This window comes from Stenella coeruleoalba, assembly GCF_951394435.1.
Source record: "Stenella coeruleoalba genome assembly, chromosome: 1".
NCBI classification, from domain to species: Eukaryota; Metazoa; Chordata; class Mammalia; order Artiodactyla; family Delphinidae; genus Stenella; species Stenella coeruleoalba.
In genome coordinates this window covers 35,180,154-35,199,781 of record NC_137169.1, presented here as the reverse complement: position 1 = coordinate 35,199,781, position 19,628 = coordinate 35,180,154, and the positions used below count along the sequence as shown (strand labels likewise).

The window sequence follows — 19,628 nt, the reverse complement described above, 5'->3', positions numbered from 1 at the left end:
TTGGGACTTCCCTGGTGGTGCAGTGGTTAAGAATCCGCCTGCCAATGCAGGGGACATGGGTTCGAGCCCTGGTCCGGGAAGATCCCACATGCCGCAGAGCAACTAAGCCCGTGCGCCACAACTACTGAGCCTGCACTCTAGAGCCCGCAAGCCACAACTGCTGAGCCTGCATGCCACAACTATGAGAAGTCCACATGCCTAGAGCCCGTGCTCTGCAACAAGAGAAGTCACCTCAATGAGAAGCCCGCGCACCGCAACGAAGAGTAGCCCCTGCTCGCCACAACTAGGGAAAGCCCGCATGCAGCAGCAAAGACTCAACGCAGCCAAAAAGATAAATAAATAAAATAAGTAAAATAAATAAAGTTTTATTGGAACACATCCATGCCCATTCATTTTCTTATTGCCTGTGCCTCCTTTCCTTTCAGGCTATAAGAGCACAGCTGAGTAGTTGTGACAACCACATGGCCCACAAAGCTTAAAATGTTTACTAGTCAGGGGACTTCCCTGGTGGCGCAGTGGTTAAGAATCTGCCTGCCAATGCAAGGGACATGGGTTTGATCCCTGGTCCAGGAAGATCCCACATGCCGTGGAGCAGCTAAGCCCTGCGCCACAACTACTGAGCTTGCACTCTAGAGCCCGTGAGCCACAACTACTGAGCCTGCGTGCCACAACTACTGAAGCCCACAGGCCTAGAGTCCATGCTCCGCAACAAGAGAAGCCACCACAATACAAAGTCCGTGCACCGCAACGAAGAGTAGCCCCCGCTAGTCGCAACTAGAGAAAGCCCGTGTCCCGCCGACTACACATTAGCCCTGGGCTTCACCTGGAACTACTCCCTCTTTGCAAATTCAATTGCCACATCTGACTGATTACACCCAACTTTGTCCCATTTTTAGGTTCCTTCCATCCTCCTCTTGCTGCTCTTTGACTTCCTTAAGGCTCCCAGGCCTTGAGCCTCTACTCTTTTCAAATCTATCCACGTCCTCCTGGCCCTCCTTTCTCAACCCAGCCTGGACCCCATGGTCAAGCAACTTCTTATGCATCATTCTCAACTCCCTGGCTGCCTTCACCTTTTCTCTACTTCCACCTGAAAACCCCAACTAGGATCACAAGTTCTATACCCAGATCCCAAATGAGATCTCAGTGAATCCCAAATGGAAAAAAACCCTGCATAGCTGTGTAGGTTGGCACCACATCAAAACATACGACACCCAACCCAGCTAGTCCTTCAGGGCCGTCCTCAGTGCCGCTCGTCCTTCCTGGCTCTGCCTCCCTCCCTCCCTCCCTCCAGTACACATCCTCACCTTCTACTTTGGAGAGGAATCAGAGGCCCCCTTGGCAGAATTTATCTACATCTTCACTTCTATCCAGTCTCAAAGAAGAAGGAAAAAAAAAAAAAAGAAGGGACACTCTCCTGCTCCTAAAGAGTCCCTCCATCTGTTTCTTGAGCCAATGCCCTCCTGTCAATTTAGGGACTTTACTCCATCCGGCTTCCTTCCCTTTCCCTTATTTTCAAACTCTGCTTCACCACAGCTCCTTGGAAACACGCTGAAGTCTCTAGCTTAAAAAACAAAACAAAGCAGAACACCCCTCTCCTTCCACCCTGTACTCCCCTCTGGCTGCCATTCTCTCTCTCGCTCCCAACTTGATCTGAACAACCAAATTCTGCGTGTCAACACTTTTCTCTACTTCCTTCTCTTCTCTCCACTCTTCAATCCACTGCAATCATTTCCCGTGCCGCATCTTCACTGAAATGGCCTGCAAAAAATCCCCATAACCACCTCCTAACTGCCAAACCCAAAGGGCACTTTTCTTTTTTTTTTTTAACATCTTTATTGGAGTATAATTGCTTTACAATGGTGTGTTAGTTTCTGCTTTATAACATAGTGAATCAGCTATACATTTACATATGTCCCCATATCTCCTCCCTCTTGAGTCTCCCTCCCACCCTCCCTATCCCGCCTCTCTAGGTGGTCACAAAGCACCAAGCTGATCTCCCAAAGGGCACTTTTCATTCCTCATTTTACATGATCCCTCTGTTGCATCTCATGCTGTTAAGTTCTCCTTTTTTCCTCCAAACTCTGAAATTTTTGACACCAGAGCTCCTGGTTCTTGTCTGATGATTTCCCTTCATTCTTTGCTGGGCCCTCTTCCTATGAAAGATCTTTGAACACTGGCGGCCCCCAGGTTCTTTGGGGACCCTCCTCCCTTCTCAAACACCATGTGTCGGCTGCCAAATCCTAACTTGCTATCTCTCAGCTAGTGCTGTCTCTTGAGTATCCGATCTGCATATCCAACTGCTAGCTGCTATGAACAGCAGTCATTCATTACGTAATTATGCATTATGCTAAGCCCTTTAAATGCATCATCTCACCCATTTACAAATGAATCCAACCGAGAAGTGACAGTGACGTGCCCCATGTCACACAGCCAGTAACTGAAGCCAGGATGCCGGCCAGGCATGCCTAACTCCAGAGGTGATGCTTTACAGCTACCCTGTTGACCCACAGGCACCTCAAACACAACATTCACAACACCTGGATTCACCGTCCTGTCCTCACTCCACCCCAACTGCTGCTCTCTGTTTGCTCTGCCAGATACACAGTCATCAGTGAAGTCAGAAACCTGGAGACATCCTTAGCCCCTCTCTCTTGCTCACCCCTTACATTCTGCTGATCACAAGTTATGTTGACTCTACCGCTTCATTTCCTCAATCCTACCCCCTTCTCTCTTACCCTGAATTCCCCCAGTTTAAACCCTGATCCTCTCTTACCTGACCACTGCAATTAACAGCCTCCCTGCCTTCTCTCCTGCCCTTCCCCCAGCAACACGAGTGGCCTTTATAAAACATAAACCCAGCTAGTGGTTTTCCTTCCATATATCTGTATCACCCGCAGAATTATGCTGGAACGCCTAACACAGCAGAAGCAGCTTTCCATGCGTGGCCTATGCCTACCCTCCAGCCTTGTTTCCCACAGCTCTCTGCCTCCTATCCTATAGTCTGTCAATCCAAACTGGCTGCAGGTCCCTGAATATACCTACTCCCTCCTCTGCTTAAGCCAGTTTGAGCTGGGTTTTCTGACCCTTGCAACCAAAACAGTAATAATTAATCTAATAAGAGAGGTGGGACTGGAACTGACTGCCAGACTGCAAATTCTGCATTCTTCTTCCTATAACATGCTGTCTCTCACATCCTAAGGAAAGAGGACAAAGATGAGAGTCCTCTCCCACCACAGTACCTACCCTGTTCTAGACATGATGTCCCCCCCATCCTCCAGAACTATGTCATTGGCTTTACCTGGGAAATCATTGCCTGCAAGAAAGTAACCAGCCACAGCCCACCTTGTGATATACGACACTTCCCTCTCCTCCTTCCCAGAAAGTCCTCACCTGCACAAAGGAACAAGCCACAGTGCCACTGCGAAGCTGGTTCAGCAACGTCTCACAGACAGCAACATCAGGGACGCTGGTCACCCCATCTGTGATCACAATGATACCTGGAGCAGGAAGCATCAGACTCAGACCTGGGGACCCTGGCCTGATCAAAGTCACGGGGAGGCATCTGATGGACGGGGCGTCAGTGTCCACCAACCGATGTGTTTTATAATCCTCCAGCACCTTTCCTTCTCTCCTTCCCTCCCATTCCTTCCTCTTGAGGGCTGGATCCCAACTTCCTCCTAAGTGACGACCTTGGTGCTCTACTCCTTCCCACTAGGGTCCATGACGGTTGTCAGAGCAGGGGGTACTTGAGATATACGCTAATAAACACTTACCTTTTACAAACAAGGAAATAGACACTCTTCCCTGGGGCCCACTGATCCCCTGGAACCTCTATCTTTGCTGATAATGCCCCCTTCCCTTCCTGTATTCCCCCTTTTCCCCAGTCCCACCGACATTCCTTCTACTGACCTGCACTAGAGTTTGACGGCAGCAACTGCAGTGCCAAGATGCCCTGACGGATCATACTGACCAGTCCAAGATCAGCTGTCACCATGGAGACTCCCACTTTCCGGCCCGGGGGCTCCCCTGAGTCTGGGGACTGGTCCTCTGCCTGGTTCAAGTTACAGAAAAGATAGAATGGGACAGATGGCACTGCTGCCCCCTCCACAGCAAAACCAGAATTTATAGCCCAGCATTGCCCAGGCCAGACGGGCCTAATCCTGTGAGGACCCCAATTCCCCTACTGTGCGGCCAAGTCCTGACTATGCTCCCTCCCCTAGTGTGTGCTTGGATACTGACCCTCAGATGGGCAGGGAGTCCAGCACCAGATGAAGCACCACACTGCACTGCAGCAGGGCTTCCCCACCTTTTGCCAATAAGGCCCCTTTTCCATATTTTTCCCATCGCCATTATGAAATGTCTTACACATCAATCAGATTAAGTCTTCAGACATATAGAACTGCTATCTGCCTGGCTACTTCTAGGATATCTAAAGGAATGAGAAAGTGCACTGTAGTGAGCCCAAGCAGCTTTATCACTGATTGTACAAAATACTAGAGATCAAAGTCACCCATGATCACCTTCTCAGAGCCACTGGGGCAGAAGATGCAGGACTGAAAAAACACAAGCAAATTGCCTTCACGTTTTCTCCCAGCAAGAACGTGTGTCTTGGGGAGTGTATCCGAGCGCTCTTCAACAGGAAACCTGTTGTGTGCACTCACTAGCACTTCTTTCCTTGGCTCCCTCTGTCCCCGGTTTTTAGCCCTTTTTTTCTGCTGTCTTTTCCCTCTATAATATGTGGCTTGTCCTTCCTCTCTCCTCTCTGTCCCTTAACAGCTCCTCTTTCTAAGTGGCCTCTACCCACTTTCTCTCCCACATACCTGGCTCTGGGGATCATACTGCTGCTGCAGCATGGTGGCCACCTTATCCTCAAAGAGACAGAGCTGCTCATACACCTGTTGCAGGAACATCTCCCGCTGGGAAGGGTCCAAAAGGCAGCCCTGGACCAGCACCTGAGAAGCACGATGGAAAGAGCAAGCCATGAAGGTCAGGGGGTCACTGGGCAGTACCCCTCTGGTCTCCCTATTTATTCTCCACACTGGGCTTCCCCAAGCGTGGAGGCACCAGAAGATCTTCCAGTTTCCTCCACCTCGGCCTCCGGAACATTGTCTATAAGCTGCCCTATCTGGCCAGGCAAAGCCTTTCTCATTGACTCATACTTTCGTATTCTTGCTGATTTCTAAGCACTGCACACAGAAGCTGTTCTGAACCTTTTCTCTTTTTTAAGCTCAAAATCTTATTGCCCCAGTGAATGCTCCTTCCTTCCTTTTACCCTCAGCAGGTAATTCCCACCCCCCTCTTCACAGAGAAAGGAAACAGGTCAACAGGAACTACCCACTCACCCTAACCCTGAGGGTGTACTACTCTCCAACCCATCGAAAATGTCCTCAGTGTTTGCTAGACGTTTATATCTATGTGTTCTAGTTCTTCCTTTCAGGCTCAGAAGAAAAGATTCCTCTTCCTCCTTTTTCTCCCTAAAGCTAATCGCTCCATCTACTCTTGGATCTTTTATCTAATAGCTTCATTCTCTCTCCATGGGGTTTCCTTCCTTCTACTCTCGACATAAATAAGTGCCCCCATCCTAAAAGTTTTATAAAGGCCTGGTGGTCCCTGTGGTGGCCCTCGGGATCTCTCCTCTCCCTGCCCCCATCAGACTCCTACAACCTGCCCACTTCTCCCCAACCCCTGCCCTCCCGTGCAACAGCTACTTCTTCTCTCTATTCAGAACTGGGTGAGTGGGTGGGGACAGCCAGAAGAGGGCAGAGCGGGACTCTGGACCACTAAAGGCCTGGCTGTGAGAAGAGAAACAGAATCAGAGGAATAGTGGGAACTGCGGCTGTGAAAAGGTGAGAAAGATGCTCAGAGCTGTATTGTTTAGAAGAGTGAAAACTGGGTCAACCTAAGGGTCCAACAGTAAAGGTTTGGCTAAATATATAACGACAAAATATGATAAAATATGAAGACAAGTGGTCATTAAAAATTGTGTTTTCAAAAATATTTAGTGACATGGAAAAATGCCCGTATCACACGTTAAAAAAGCAGGATGTAGAACTGTGTGTTTAGAATGAGCCCGATGTTTCTCCTCTCTCTGGATGGAGGGGTGGTGGCGAGGGAAGTAAACACAAACTCAAAGAGAAGAAACGCAGTCCACAACATGTCAATAGTAGTTATTTCTGGGTGGTTATTATGAGTGAGTTTTGTGAGTTTTTTATATTTTACGTATTTTTCAAATCTCCTTCACTGGGCATGTATTATAAACGTGACTTTTTGTTTGTTTGTTTGTTTGTTTTGAAAAACAGCAGGATGCATCTTGAGGGAGCTACAGAGACAAGTGAGGAAGCTGTCTGACTTCTTAGCTGACTTAGTGGCAAGTGGCCCTGGAGGCTTACCTAAGTTCTCACTCCTTGTCTTCTCCACAGCTGCTGTCCTTGTTCAGGACTTATCTCCTCTCCCATGCTGCAATACTCTTCTGCCTGTTCTCCCCAATCCAGAATTTGTCCCCCATCCATCTTTCTCACTGGCCACAAACAAGTGTGACCTTCCTAGTGTTTGCATCTGATCCTGTCACTGACATTCCAAACCTCCAGTGGTTCTCCACCCATAGCTAAGAGTTTTAAAAGCTAACATTTGCATGTTTTCTATGTGGCAGGCACCATTTTAAATGCTTGACATGTATTAATTCAATCACCATGCAACACTGGTACTGCTGACATCCCCATTTTGGAGAAAAGACCCAGATGCACAGAGAGGTTAAGTAACTTGCATAAGAGCACACAGCCAGTAAGTGGTATAGCCAGGAAGCACATAAGGCACTGTTATTCCAGATCCAGTGCTCTTCACCACCACACTAAACTCCCCTACAGAATAAAGTACAAGTTCTTAGCCATGACATTCAAGGCCTTTCATAATTCTGCCCCCACTTATCTCTCCAGTCTCCTCTTTACCACCCCCCTAACCCTCCCCCCATCATTCAAACTTCATTGTGTCCAACTGAGTAACATGTAGTTCCCTAGAACCCCTGTGATTGAGAGCACAGTTTCATAGCTCTGTGTCTTTGCTTTTGCTGGCCCCTCTGCCTGGAAAGCCCATTTCCTCTTCTTTGAATAGTTAACATCAATTCATCCTTCAAGATTCAGTTCAAATGCCTCTTTGTCCAAAAGTCTCTCCTGTTGCTGCCCCAGGCTTGGCTGGGTGCTCCCATATCACGAGTCAAAACTTATCAGTGCCCTTATCACATTCAACTGAAATTACCCCCTTTAATATCTGTCTCCGCAACTAACTCTCAACCCCTCCCATCAGGACAGGGACAGGGTCTGATTCATCTGTGTCTCCAGGACCTAGCCCAGGCCTGGCATATATCAGGCTTTAGTAAGTGTTTGTCAAAGTGAACCAAGTGTTGAGTGATTACCTAATATCCAGGCTTTTCCCATCTTGACTGTGAGCACCTGCAAAGTCTGGGGATGTAGCCCAACAGTCCTAACACCTGCACTAGGAGAACACTTTAAACCAGGGCAGAGGGCTGGGATCCAGGCACGTACCAATTGCCTTGTGTGTATTTCAGCCCCTCAGGTACTGTTCCTTGCATCCCCCTCTCTCAAAGCCAGTTTGACAGCTAAGGTGACAATGAAGCCATCAGGGACAATTTCAGGGTAAGCCTCTACCAGTGAGTTGCGGGTGGTTAAGAGTAGATGAAGGGAAACTGGACCAATGCTTATCTAAGCCCAATACAGATATTCCAGTAACAGACTTGGCCATTCTCCAAAAAGGAGTGCCTTCTGATGGCCTGCTTGGGTGCTGGATAAGCCCTGTAATTATCTGTGTGGTCAGTGTTACACCCACCAGTTCACAGGGCTCTAGGAGAAAAATGACCCTCCTCTGTCCTTGGAAGAAATTATGTTTCTGGGTCTTTGTTTCTCCTGCTGGTAGTGCAAGGAGTTAGGACATTAGCTAACCTTCTGATGGAACTAAAGGGAGCGGGGGAGAGAAAACAGTCATTCAGCGGCCAGGACCAGAGACTCAGAGGAGGAATGAGAGGGGCATTTGTCCAGTCAATGCCAACTCACCTAACGCTATGGGAAGGCCCTGTAAGACCAGAGCAATGGATGCTTCTTAAGAGGACAGAGACTCACAGAGATGACTAGGAACAGGTTCGAGGAGAGCTGGGGACTTTGGGCACAGACCGTGGAGACAGGATAAGGACTTGGTCAGTGGACTATCTGAAATTAGGTCTGAGGATACAAACTTGAAGAAAGGATGCAATACCTGGTGGGACTGCAAGCCAATGATTGAGGAGTAGGCCTGGATAGTGACGTAGATCTCAGGTTGGAAGTCGATGCAAGATCCAGGCACTCGGAAGGGCCGGAGCAGCCCGCCTAGGCAGCGGGAGAGGGCATGGAAAACTTCATCAAACAAGATCTCGCCTGTGGAATCATCCTGAGGGCAATGCAGAGAAAGGTCTCTCAAGGGTAACCAAAGGCAGCCCTGAGCGGAGGGCAGAAACAAGCAGCTTCCATGGGTCAGTGGGACTCTTAAGGTTGATCACACATCCAAATACGGTGCCACAGATGAATGGGATCTGTCTTCAAACACCCCCCACTCCTTCCGTTGTGTAAAGGAAACCTGTCTCCTTTCCAAAACGGCATCATTGTGAGATCATTCTTCACTTATCCCAGACCCCTCCTCTTCTCCTCACTTCCCACCCAATCCTTTCTTCCCACTGTCTCCCCTCAACCAACCCCTTACCACAATGCCAGTAGATGGGCTGAGGTCCAGCTCAATGACAAACCGATACTGCCAGGCCAGGAAGGTGACCCGGGTGGATGGTACAAGGAGGAATGGCCTGGGGACCACCGGTTCCTCTGGCTGCCATCCAGGAGGCAGGACACTGAGGACTTCCAACTCCTGCTCAGACTGAAGCTGACGATTAGGACGGGGAGGAAAGGGAAGAGTCAGGAAGTCACCCCTTTCTTTCCAGGACCTGACTTCCATATCCAAAATGACACACCATTGGTTCTACCTTCTGCAACCCAACCAAGCACTCTTCCGAGCTGGAAAAACAATTAAACAAGATTTCCCCTGGGGAATCATCTTGTGGGCAAAGTCACTTGCCCCTCCTAGAATCAGACCCCTCAGAGTTAGTCTCCCTTCCTGTGTGTTTCCAGCACCCTCCTAAAAAAACAGACCCTCGGGGCTAGCCCTTCACATCCTGTGTGTCTCTGGGCCTCACCAGCATCTCCTGGGGCGTGGCCTGCACAGTCTGATGCAGGTGATTGAGGAACCAAGCCAGGCGAACATTTCGGGATATTCGATAATCCTTTTTCATCAACAGGAACACCTGCCCAGCTTCTTCCACCTGGGGACAAAGAGACATTTTAAAAAATCCATAAAAATTCACTAGTTCCTAGTACATATAGATCATGGTGCAAGTCACTTGTCCAAAGAGCTCAGAATCCATTAGTGAGAGGCAAGGCAGCAGAAGTGAAACGTTTACCCCCACCTCAGTGCAAGGGCTTCCCAAGGATTCAATTCTCAACTCTTGGCTCCCATTCCCCCTATAAAGACCTCTACGTAGACCAAGTGACCTTTGCACATTTCAACGGATATGTGAGCTTCTCCTATAAACTCTAAGTTCTATGAGGGTGGGGATTGTGTCTTGCTCTATTTTTGTGTCCCTGTGCTTAGCAAATTGCTTAAAAGAGAGCAGACAATAATCCTGGCAGTTTCTCCTAATAAGCCTTGACAACAGCACGCACTAAAGGATCTTCACTGGGTGAATGGCAGCCTACTGAAGACCTCAAAGCCCAGCTTCTGTGGGTCACAGTCTCCCACCCACACCCTTCTCAGCTGTCAACGCTCTAGTTCCTTCCTTCCACTGCCTCAAGGGCAGTCGGTTCAACTGTGTCCTAACAAGTGTCAGTTCCCTTGCCCGTGTCCTCACCTGTCACTACACAAGCCCGGCTAAATCTTGACTCAGGATGAATTTGACTTTCTTCCTTATCCACACAAATACCACACCAGCTGTACTTTGACAGAAACAAACTTGTCACCTCGCCAGTGGTGCCACTTCTAGTGGCCTTTACCAATCCTTTTATTTCTCCCTGGTCAGTAACCTTTCCTTATTCCACTCAGGTTTTCCAATCTCTCAACCCCCGCCATCCCGGCAGATAAATGTGCCTACTGTTTCGCAGAGAAAATAAGGGTCAACTGGTCTGAACTCCCCCAATGTTTCCTCCAGATTAACCCTTATCTGTAACATTCCTTTACCCCCTTACTCTTGCCTCAGATGAAAAGATTACTCTCCTCCTGTTTAGACAAACTGCAAATTTCTCCTCCAGTGTTCCTAGTGAGGGGGAAATGACAGGCTGTGAGGAAGTGAGCAGAAGTCAGTGACTACCTGTTGAGAAACGGGATGTTGAAAGGAAGTGAAGATTTTTTTTTTTCAATAATGGGGAAATATGCATGGAGAAGAGATGGAAAAAGTCGTGGAAAAGCAATAATGAAGGGTGCCTGATGTCGGAGAAGAGTGTGGAGAGCAGAGATGCAATGGCTAAAGATGAAGGAAGTCTTTTTTCCTCAGAAGGCAAGCATAAAGAGGTATAGAAACAGATATTAGGAAATGGCATGGATGAGAGAAGAAGGAAGAAGAGGGAAGGAGCTCATATTTATTGAGCACCTAAAATACATCCAATTGTACACTGTAAAAGTTCAGTACAAGAATTTCAGACTCAAACAGCCTGGGTTTGAATCCCAATTCAGCCTCTTATTAGCTGTGAGATTGTGGAAAAGGTACTTAAACTATTTAAGCCTCAGTGTCCTCATTTGTAAAATGGAGATAAATCCTAATACCAATCTAATTGTGCTGTCCTGCAGATGAAGGGAAACCGTGCATGTGAAGCACTCAGCATGGTGCATGGCACTTATAAGAATATAATAGAAGTCAACTATTACAGGTTATTACCAGGCCCAGTACTAGGCTCTTTACCTAAGTAACTGCATTCAGTCTTCACACAAAACATTCAATAGAAGAAAGCTGAGGTCCAAAAAAGTTAATTTCTCAGCAGAATTCTTAGCAGAATTCGTAGGCATAGGGCCAGAAGTCAAACCCAGGCTTGATGAGCTGCAAAACCCATCTACTGAGTGTGACGACTGGATCAAACTGGGGACTTAAGAGCAGAAAAGATTTAAAGTGGTTACAAGAAGGAACACGATGGGGGTTTATAAATAGAAAGGATGCTCTGACATAATCAAAAAGACAATTTAAACATCACTATGATGTGATTTAGTATTATTTTGTGTTTTGTCTCTGCACCATCTAAAATCACATTTTGGGAAATACTACTCCCTGTTGTACTGTTTCCCTGCACTGGCCTGAGGCAGGCCCTGGCTAGGATTTTGGATTTTACCCAAGAGTTAGGTCAAGCCACCAAACTCTTTTTTCAGCAGGGCAGTACTATTATACCTGCATTCAAAAAAAACTCCGTCTGGCTACCACATGACTTAGAAAGATCCCCTAACAACCAGGGGAGATGACAATGGCCGAGACCAGAGCTACTCAAAGTAGCCATTCCGTGAACTGCTTGAGACTGTTCCTGAAGAGACAAGTAGCTGTGTGCTAGAATGCAAAACCAGCGCTGCCTTTCACTGAGAGTCTTGGAAAAGTCAGTTGAACGAACCTTCAAGACAAGTGATCAGGTGAATGAGCTCAACTGTACTTTAAGGAATCTTTAAAATAAGATGGACAAGGGGCTTCCCTGGTGGCGCAGTGGTTGAGAGTCCGCCTGCCGATGCAGGGGACACGGGTTCGTGCCCCGGTCCGGGAGGATCCCACATGCCGCCGAGCGGCTGGGCCCGTGAGCCATGGCCGCTGAGCCTGCGCGTCCGGAGCCTGTGCTCCGCAGCGGGAGAGGCCACAACAGTGAGAGGCCCGCGTACCGCAAAGAAAAAAAAAAAAAGTGGACAAGAACTGGTGATTAACTGAAGTAGGGAGGAAAGTAACCAAAAGAAAAGCCAAAAAAACAAGGTGTCAAGGATGACTAAGGCAACATCAGAAACCAGTAAGTTGCAGGATGATTTCTGTTATCTAGAGAAATCAGATATAGCTATTTCCCATCATTTCTAACCACCATCCCCCTCAAAAGGTCCCATCAAACTGAACGCTCTTATTGCCACACTCCTAAAAAGACAAAAGGGGTCTACTGGCAAAGAAGGAAACTGCAGCAATTACCTGCCCTCTCTTTCTCTGATCCTTGGTCTCAAAAGGAGATACTCCCATAAATAAATAAATAGAAAAGACGGCCTTCTCCCTGATTAACATCTCGAAAATTCTGCCAGATTGCCTAATTTCTTTCCCACAGTGTTAGTCTATTAACTTGGGTATACTTACATATTGTACTGTAAAACATTTAATATTAACTTTTCATTGGTATTTTGTCAACACCCTTATAAGAAATTCAAGGCCTGACGGCTTCCATATGTATGATTAGAGCACCAATAAACACCATAAAATATATTCATTTGCCTTGGGCTTTGGCTTTCTCAGAGAAAGAGCAACTGTGCTCAATGCCAGTAGGCAACCTCTCCCTCAGGATTGGCTGAACTGGTGTGGGTATGATATTAGTGACCTCTCTCGTCTACAAGTTGACTATGCTGGATCCTTGCCAAGGTTCTTATCTAAAAAAGGACGGGCTGGGCTCAGTATTATCAGAATAGGAAGGATATCCCAGCTCAGCAGCCCTTTCTGTTTATCACTCTATCCCCAGAGCCTGGTGCATTGCTTGGCAATAGGATGCTCAATAAAATTTTGCTGAATAAGTGAATTCACTATATGTTCTAAGCTAAGCAAAGGAAACGCAGCATTTAAAATGAATCACAGGCAGTACAACTTTTCTTAAGGTAAGGTAATCTTAACACTAGTCTCCATATTTTTCCTTTTGTTCTTCTTTGGTGCTTAGTGAAGACTTTTTTTCAAATGCCAGCCTGTTTCAGTTATGCAAGGAAATATCCAAGAAAGGAGTTTTGGCCCATATTGAGCCAGGGTTAAAGGAGGGAGCACCATAAGGACAGTTGGGGACACTTGCTCACTTCATCTTCTAGGACTAAAATCCTGGCCACTCTGGGTTTAATAAATGAACCTTTCCATGATTCCCTACACTGTTTGTTATCTCTGCTCGGCATTCACAAAGCAGTCTGGACTACTTAATAGCATCCACCACAGTTCATAATGAAGAATTTGTGTATTTTTTAACGTTGGTTTCCCCTACAAGTGTAGGAGCTCCAGGGAGGTAGGGGATGTCTGTATTGTTCTTTGTTGTATCTCTAGTAACTAGCGCAGTGCCAAGACCCACTAAGGGTTTGAGTATTTGTTGAATGAATGTATGAATGAGGGGAATTGCTCTCGCAAGCTATATTTATTCTCTTCTCTATTTCAAGCTATGTTCTTAGTATCTTACCAGAGATTCCTAATTTTTCATTTTTTTCAACATCTGGCTTTTGTTGTTCAAGAGTTCTCATCCTTCCTCATCTGCTTTATGGAAAAACTAACCCAGTCTGTTGTTTGGACTTTGCCTCCCTGAAAGTTGTTTTTACCAAGTTTTTTTTCACTAGTATGTTCTTTACTGGTATCATCTTCTTTTCTACAATTCTGGAATCGGGGGAAGGGGAGTTGTGTAAACTTGAATAGATTTGTTTTAGACAGAATTACAGTATTATGGAAAGAAAATGTGATATGATAGCTGAGACTCTGGGCTTGAATTTTAGTTTCCTCCTCTATAAAATACCACCACCTACCCCAATGATGGGTGAAAGTACACTGTAAAGTTAAAAGTGTCACATAAATGCACATAGTAGTGGTAACAAGGTGCTGCTTCTTTGAGTCTGGAGGAAGTCCTGCACAGCCATTCCCCTCAGCTTTTTTGGCTCACCCCCACTTAGCTGGCAGAGTTGAAAATTTCTTCACACTGAGCCAGAGTCTGTCTTGTTGATATTACCTTGGCCTGCTCTTGAAATCTGTTCTCTTGAACATATCTAACTCACTTTGGGTTTTACCTCCTGAGGCCACACAGGGAAAACTCTGAACCTCTGCCAAAGGAGAAGCTATCAACATCTGATGATGGTTCTGAGTCTTTGATTCTCCATAATAAACATCTCCAGGTTCCTTAAATGTAGCTCAAACAGCATGGTTTCGGGCTTCCCTGGTGGCGCAGTGGTTAAAAATCTGCCTGCCAATGCAGGGGACACGGGTTCGAGCCCTGGTCCGGGAAGATCCCACATGCCGCGGAGCAACTAAGCCCATGCACCACAACTACTGAGCCTGCGCTCTAGAGCCCGCGAGCCACAACTGCTGAAGCCCGCGTCCCTAGAGCCCGTGCTCTGCAACAAGAGAAGCCACCGCAATTAGAAGCCCGCACAACGAAGAGTAGCCCCCGCTTGCTGCAACTAGAGAAAGCAAAGACCCAACGCAGCCAAAAATAAATAAAAATAAAATAAAACAGAAAGAAAACGGCATGGTTTCAAGTTCCCTCACTATTTTAGATCTTAGATCACGTGCCTACGAATGAACTCTGGTTGGTCTACTTTTCAACTTAAAATGTGGGGGCCAGAATAGAGCACAATACCCAGGAGAGGTCACAGATTCAGAATCTCCTAGAGTCTATTTACTTCAGGCGAAGCTTCACCATGCTACTGACCCAAGAAACCTCTCTGACTTTCTCGCTTCTGCTGCTGCTTAGACACATCCCCCATTCTCTCCTCATGCAGCTGGCTTTTTTGGGACACACACAATTATTCAATTCGTCCTATTACATTGGATAAATCCAGCCTATTTTCTATTGTGAAGCCTGACTACTGTTTTGTCTGCTAGTAAATCCCTTTCCAGCCTAATTTCCCTGCTCATTTGATCAGGATGCCATCAAGTCCTCATCCAAGTCCCAAGAGGACAAAGGCAAGGTGAGCATGCATTCATTTATCAGTCAACAAATTTACGGAGAGCCTGATACATGCTAGCACTGGGCTGGTCCTAAGGATACAATGGAAAGCAAAAATTGGCATTCTCTGCCCTCACAAGATTTACCCTATAATGGAGGAAAAAACTAATCAAATAATCACTCTAAATACTACATTAATACAAACTAAGTGTGCCAAGGATAAGAATGTGGTTTTATGACAGCATGTAACAAAGTAACCTGACTCAGGCAAGAGTCTTAAGAGAAAGTGACCCTGAAGACTGAGCAGGGTTGGCCTAGTGAGGAGGGAAAGGGGAATGCACCAGATGGAGGATATAAACAAGCACTGTCCTATTAGAAGATTTTCTTCACACTACTTGTTAGTAGGCTGCTTAATTCCACTGCTGTGCAGCTTCCATTTCTCCACCTTGTTTCGAAGGTTATTTTGAATGACAGACTGACTCTTCAAGGCCATTGGTGAACTGAAGTCTAGTTCACCAATCAGTTCTTATAGAATCCACTCTCTTGAAACCAGGAACATTTCCTAACTCGAGTTTTCGCGCAACATTCCCCCCATACGTGATCCTTCCAAGTCAACGACTACATTTTCACAAACATCATCTTTAAGTTTTCTTTACATTCAAGAGGTGATTTAACAGAACTAAAGACTCAAGAATTAATTAAAGCAGCTAGAATGGTATTTTTCCAAGTGTGATCCAAGGACCAGCAGCATCAGAACCACCTGAGGTGCTTGTTAAAATGCAGATTCCTGGGCACCATCTGAGACCAATTGAATTAAGAGCTGAGAGAGCTTGGGAAGCTATACGTAACAAGCTCCCCCAAGTGATTCTTCCACTTTACTGTTTGAGAATCCCTGAATTAGTTGTGTTCTCCCAGCACCCACACTCATATGGAGCGTTAATCCCTGATACTTAATCCTTCTGAGTCTGAAGTGCACTGGAGCAGTCTGGCAAAGGGAAAGCAGGGTTTCTAAGTCAGAGATCTGGATTTAAATCTGGCTCTACTACTTGCTATCTAGGTGAGCTTGGACAAGTTAGTTTTCCCAGGCCTCAGTTTCTTCATCTATAACATGTGGATAAGAATGTCTACTTCAGGGACTTCCTTGGTGGCGCAGTGGTTAAGAATCCGCCTGCCAATGCAGGGGACACGGGTTCGAGCCCTGGTCCGGGAAGATCCCACATGCCACGGAGCAACTAAGCCCATGCGCCACAACTACTGAGCCTGCACTCTAGAGCCCGCGAACTACAACTACTGAGCCCAAGTGCCACAACTACTGAAGCCCGTGCGCCTAGAGCCCGTGCTCCACAACAAGAGAAGCCACCGCAATGAGAAGCCCGCGCACCGCCACAAAGAGTAGGTCCCACTCGCTGCAACTAAAGCCCACGTGCAGCAACGAAGACCCAATGCAGCCAAAAATAAATAAATAAATTTAGAAAAAGGAAAAGAATGTCTACTTCAGAAGGATGCTGTGGCAATTAATCAGGAGAGTCAGAACAATGATAGAGGAAGACTATCATTCTTTGGAAAATTTATTGAGGCCTATATACCATTTATAGCAAGATGAATAAAACATTATCAGGCACTGTGCTGCATACCACGAATACCAGGATGAAGCAAACATTGTCCATCTCGTTAATTTGTTGTTTGTTCATTGCCCCTGTCCCTTGGTGGTTAAGGTATAAATTATTCCTGGACTTTTCCAACCCCTGTGCTGTTTTCTGTTAACAGAATCCCACAAAATAATGTAGTCTCCACCTGCCCTTGAACCACTGTACTTATGCCAAAGTCCTAAACCTCTAGCACGGCTTCAACCTGAATCTTCTTCACCAGCCTTCTCTCTCACCCACCTCCACCTGAGTTCGAGCACCTCGGATCAAACGCTGGTTCTGCTGCTTATTAGTATAAGGCCTTGGTGAAGTTACTTACACTCTCTGGGCCTTAATTTCCTCATCTGAGAAACAGGGATAGTAAGAGTGCTTTTTTTTTTTAAGATTTTTTTGATGTGGACCATTTTTAAAGTCTTTATTGAATTTGTTACAATATTACTTCTGTTTTATGTTTTGGTTTTTTGGCCGCGAGGCATGTGGGATCTTAGCTCCCCGACCAGGGATCGAACTCGCACCCGCACCCCCTACACTGGAAGGCTTAGTCTTAACCACTGGACTGCCAGGGAAGTCCCAACGGTGCCTATTTCACAGGGGTTTTCCCAGTATTAGATGATACTCAGTAAGCACTCGTGTTAGCTATTCTCACTGCCACTGCGCCCACACTGGCAGCTGCTTCATCTTAGTTCTCTGAAGGTCCTCAGCTCCTCCTTACCTCAGGATTTTCACTATTCCCTTTGCCTGTAATGCATGCGCTCTGCCTCTTCTCACAGCCACCTTCCACTCCTTCTTCCGGCTTAAATGTCATTCCTCTGAGGCTTTCTGATCCACCCCCTCCACTGAACAATTAGGTTAAGAACCCCTGTTAAACACTCATTCAATCTGTACTTTTCCTTTGAAGCGCTTATTATCATAATTCAACATGTGCACTCCATTAGAATAGGGAATGTGTCTTACACTGCTCCACATCCACCCTGATAATTAGCACAATTCTGAGTCCATAGCAGCAGCATAAAATAATTTAAGTATCTGAGGAATGAATGACTTCTTAAATCTGACTATGCCCAATATTTCTCTCTTGGAATTGTAATAACATCTAACGATCAGTCACTTTTCTGCTCAGGGGCAGAACTCTTCACTCCCTTTACCTTCTGAGATAAAATTTTCAGAAATGTAAATCAAGAATTCAACAAATGAACTTTTGGCTGAGTGAGACTTCCAGGAGCATATGTCTTGACTCCAAGTTCCCTTAGATCTGCACTGCTCAATATGGTAGCCACTACCATATGGGGCTACTGAGCACTAGAGATGTTGCTAGTCCAAAGTGAGATATGCTGTAAAATACACTCTGGATTTTAAAGACTTGGTACAATAAAAGAATGTTAAATATCTCATAATTTTTAATATTTATTACATATTGAAATGATGTTTTGGAAATAATGGGGTTAAAGAAAAATATATTATTAAAGTTAATTTTACCTGTTTTTACCTTTTTAAATGTGGCTACTAGAAAACTGACATATATGCCTTGCATTGGATGCAATGCTGTTTTAGACTACCTGCCTAACAGGTATGTTGTATTTCACCACAACATCCCTCCATTTCTTCTCATTTTAATCCAAAACAAAACATACTCCAAATACCTTCATCAGTTTTTCTCAAGGATATTTCTGATGCATAGGCTACTCCATCACCCCTGTCAACACATCTGATCCTTTTTAATAGGGTAGTTTCCTACAACCATATTTAATCTTGGGGCTCGTGACATCGAATTGGAGATTTACCATCCTGTGGCTACTTTATTATTTATACTGTAAACATTATGACTAAGAACACAAGATCTACAGCAGACCACCAGTTTTGGAGTCCTGGCTCTGGTACTTACTAGCTGTGCAACTTTATTACTCTTAATATCTATCTCTGTGCCTCAGTTTCCTCAACCGAAAAATGGGGATGATAATATTGTCTACTGCGTAGGATTCAGAGTATTAATTGATGTTGGTAAAGTGCTGAGATGGTCCCTGACACACAGTAAGCATTCAATAAGTAATGACAACTATCTGCATCATACACATCTCTCACCCTTCCCATCTACTCATATATTCTCTTGTAACACTGCGCCCCTCTCCTAGTGACGTTGTTCTTTCCAAATCTGAGATTTTACACTCAGATCTTCTAACTCCAAAACTCTGCTACACCCCAGCTGAGAGTAGCACTTGGGTAAGGTATTTCTCTCGATTTTCAGTTCCTTACCTGTAAATGACAGTGGGTATTGCCACCTTCCTTTGCACAAGTTTGAATGACACAATGTATATAAAGTTCCTTGCATGGTCCTTGGCACCTTATGGATACTTTATTTGCATTTTCTGATTTAAAACATGTGACCCTAACAATACACCAATGATAAGTACTTTATGGAGAAGGAAACAGGCCGGGAAGTCAAGACTTGCCCGAAGTTGCACAGATAGTTACACGGCAACGCCAATACCGGAACGAGGCTTCTCTCTGAGTCAAATGTTTTTTCATGAAACCAAAGCTGCTCTCCAAAAGCATGAGCGCTAGAACTAAATTCATGCTGTTTATGGCATTCCAATATTTGAAGAAATGCAGCAACTGGCAAAGCTGCCCACTGAAACTGCAACGGAAAATCAAAATACAGGTTTTCTTAATACCATTTTGAGGTCAAAGAACCCGAGAGCCCTAGAGTTGGCGTCGTGGATGAAATTTCGGCAAACAAAACAGCGACAAGCTCCTCCTCTAGGCCCCCCGGGAAAGTGCGGGGAAGGAGATAACGAATGTTTGGGCTTCGGGCTGACCCGGCGGCTCCGGACCCGGAGGAGGCCACGGCCGCGCCCGGCCGCCGGACCCTCCCCCTCGGGTCTCGGGACCCAGCGCTGCGCCCGCCCGCCCCTCACCTCCGGCTCCGGGCGCTCCGAGGCCATCACACAGCCCTCCCGCGCCGGCCCGGGCCAGTGAAGCTGCTGCGCTCGTGACCCCTGACCCGGCGGCCTGGCGACCAGCGGGACAGGAAGTGAGGGGGAGGGCCGAGTCCTGAGCTTTCTGA

At 46.2% G+C, this 19,628-nt stretch overlaps 1 protein-coding gene across 4 annotated transcripts in view; it reads right to left on the bottom strand.

Moving 5' to 3' along the window:
* The window catches only part of SZT2 (SZT2 subunit of KICSTOR complex), a 50,450-nt gene extending 30,860 nt beyond the window's left edge, over positions 1-19,590 (bottom strand). For all 4 annotated transcript variants that reach the window (XR_013827678.1, XM_079917490.1, XM_079917491.1 and 1 more), the window contains exons 1-7: positions 19,480-19,590; positions 9,227-9,352; positions 8,743-8,916; positions 8,263-8,433; positions 4,821-4,952; positions 3,910-4,051; positions 3,391-3,497 (exon numbers count right to left, since the gene is read on the bottom strand). Coding sequence is in view for 3 of the 4 variants with exons in the window: in XM_079917490.1 (XP_079773616.1) it covers positions 3,391-3,497; positions 3,910-4,051; positions 4,821-4,952; positions 8,263-8,433; positions 8,743-8,916; positions 9,227-9,352; positions 19,480-19,506 (879 nt within the window). In the remaining variant the exon portion in view is untranslated. The remainder of the gene's footprint in view (positions 1-3,390; positions 3,498-3,909; positions 4,052-4,820; positions 4,953-8,262; positions 8,434-8,742; positions 8,917-9,226; positions 9,353-19,479) is intronic.
* Between the last annotated feature and the right edge of the window lie 38 nt (positions 19,591-19,628).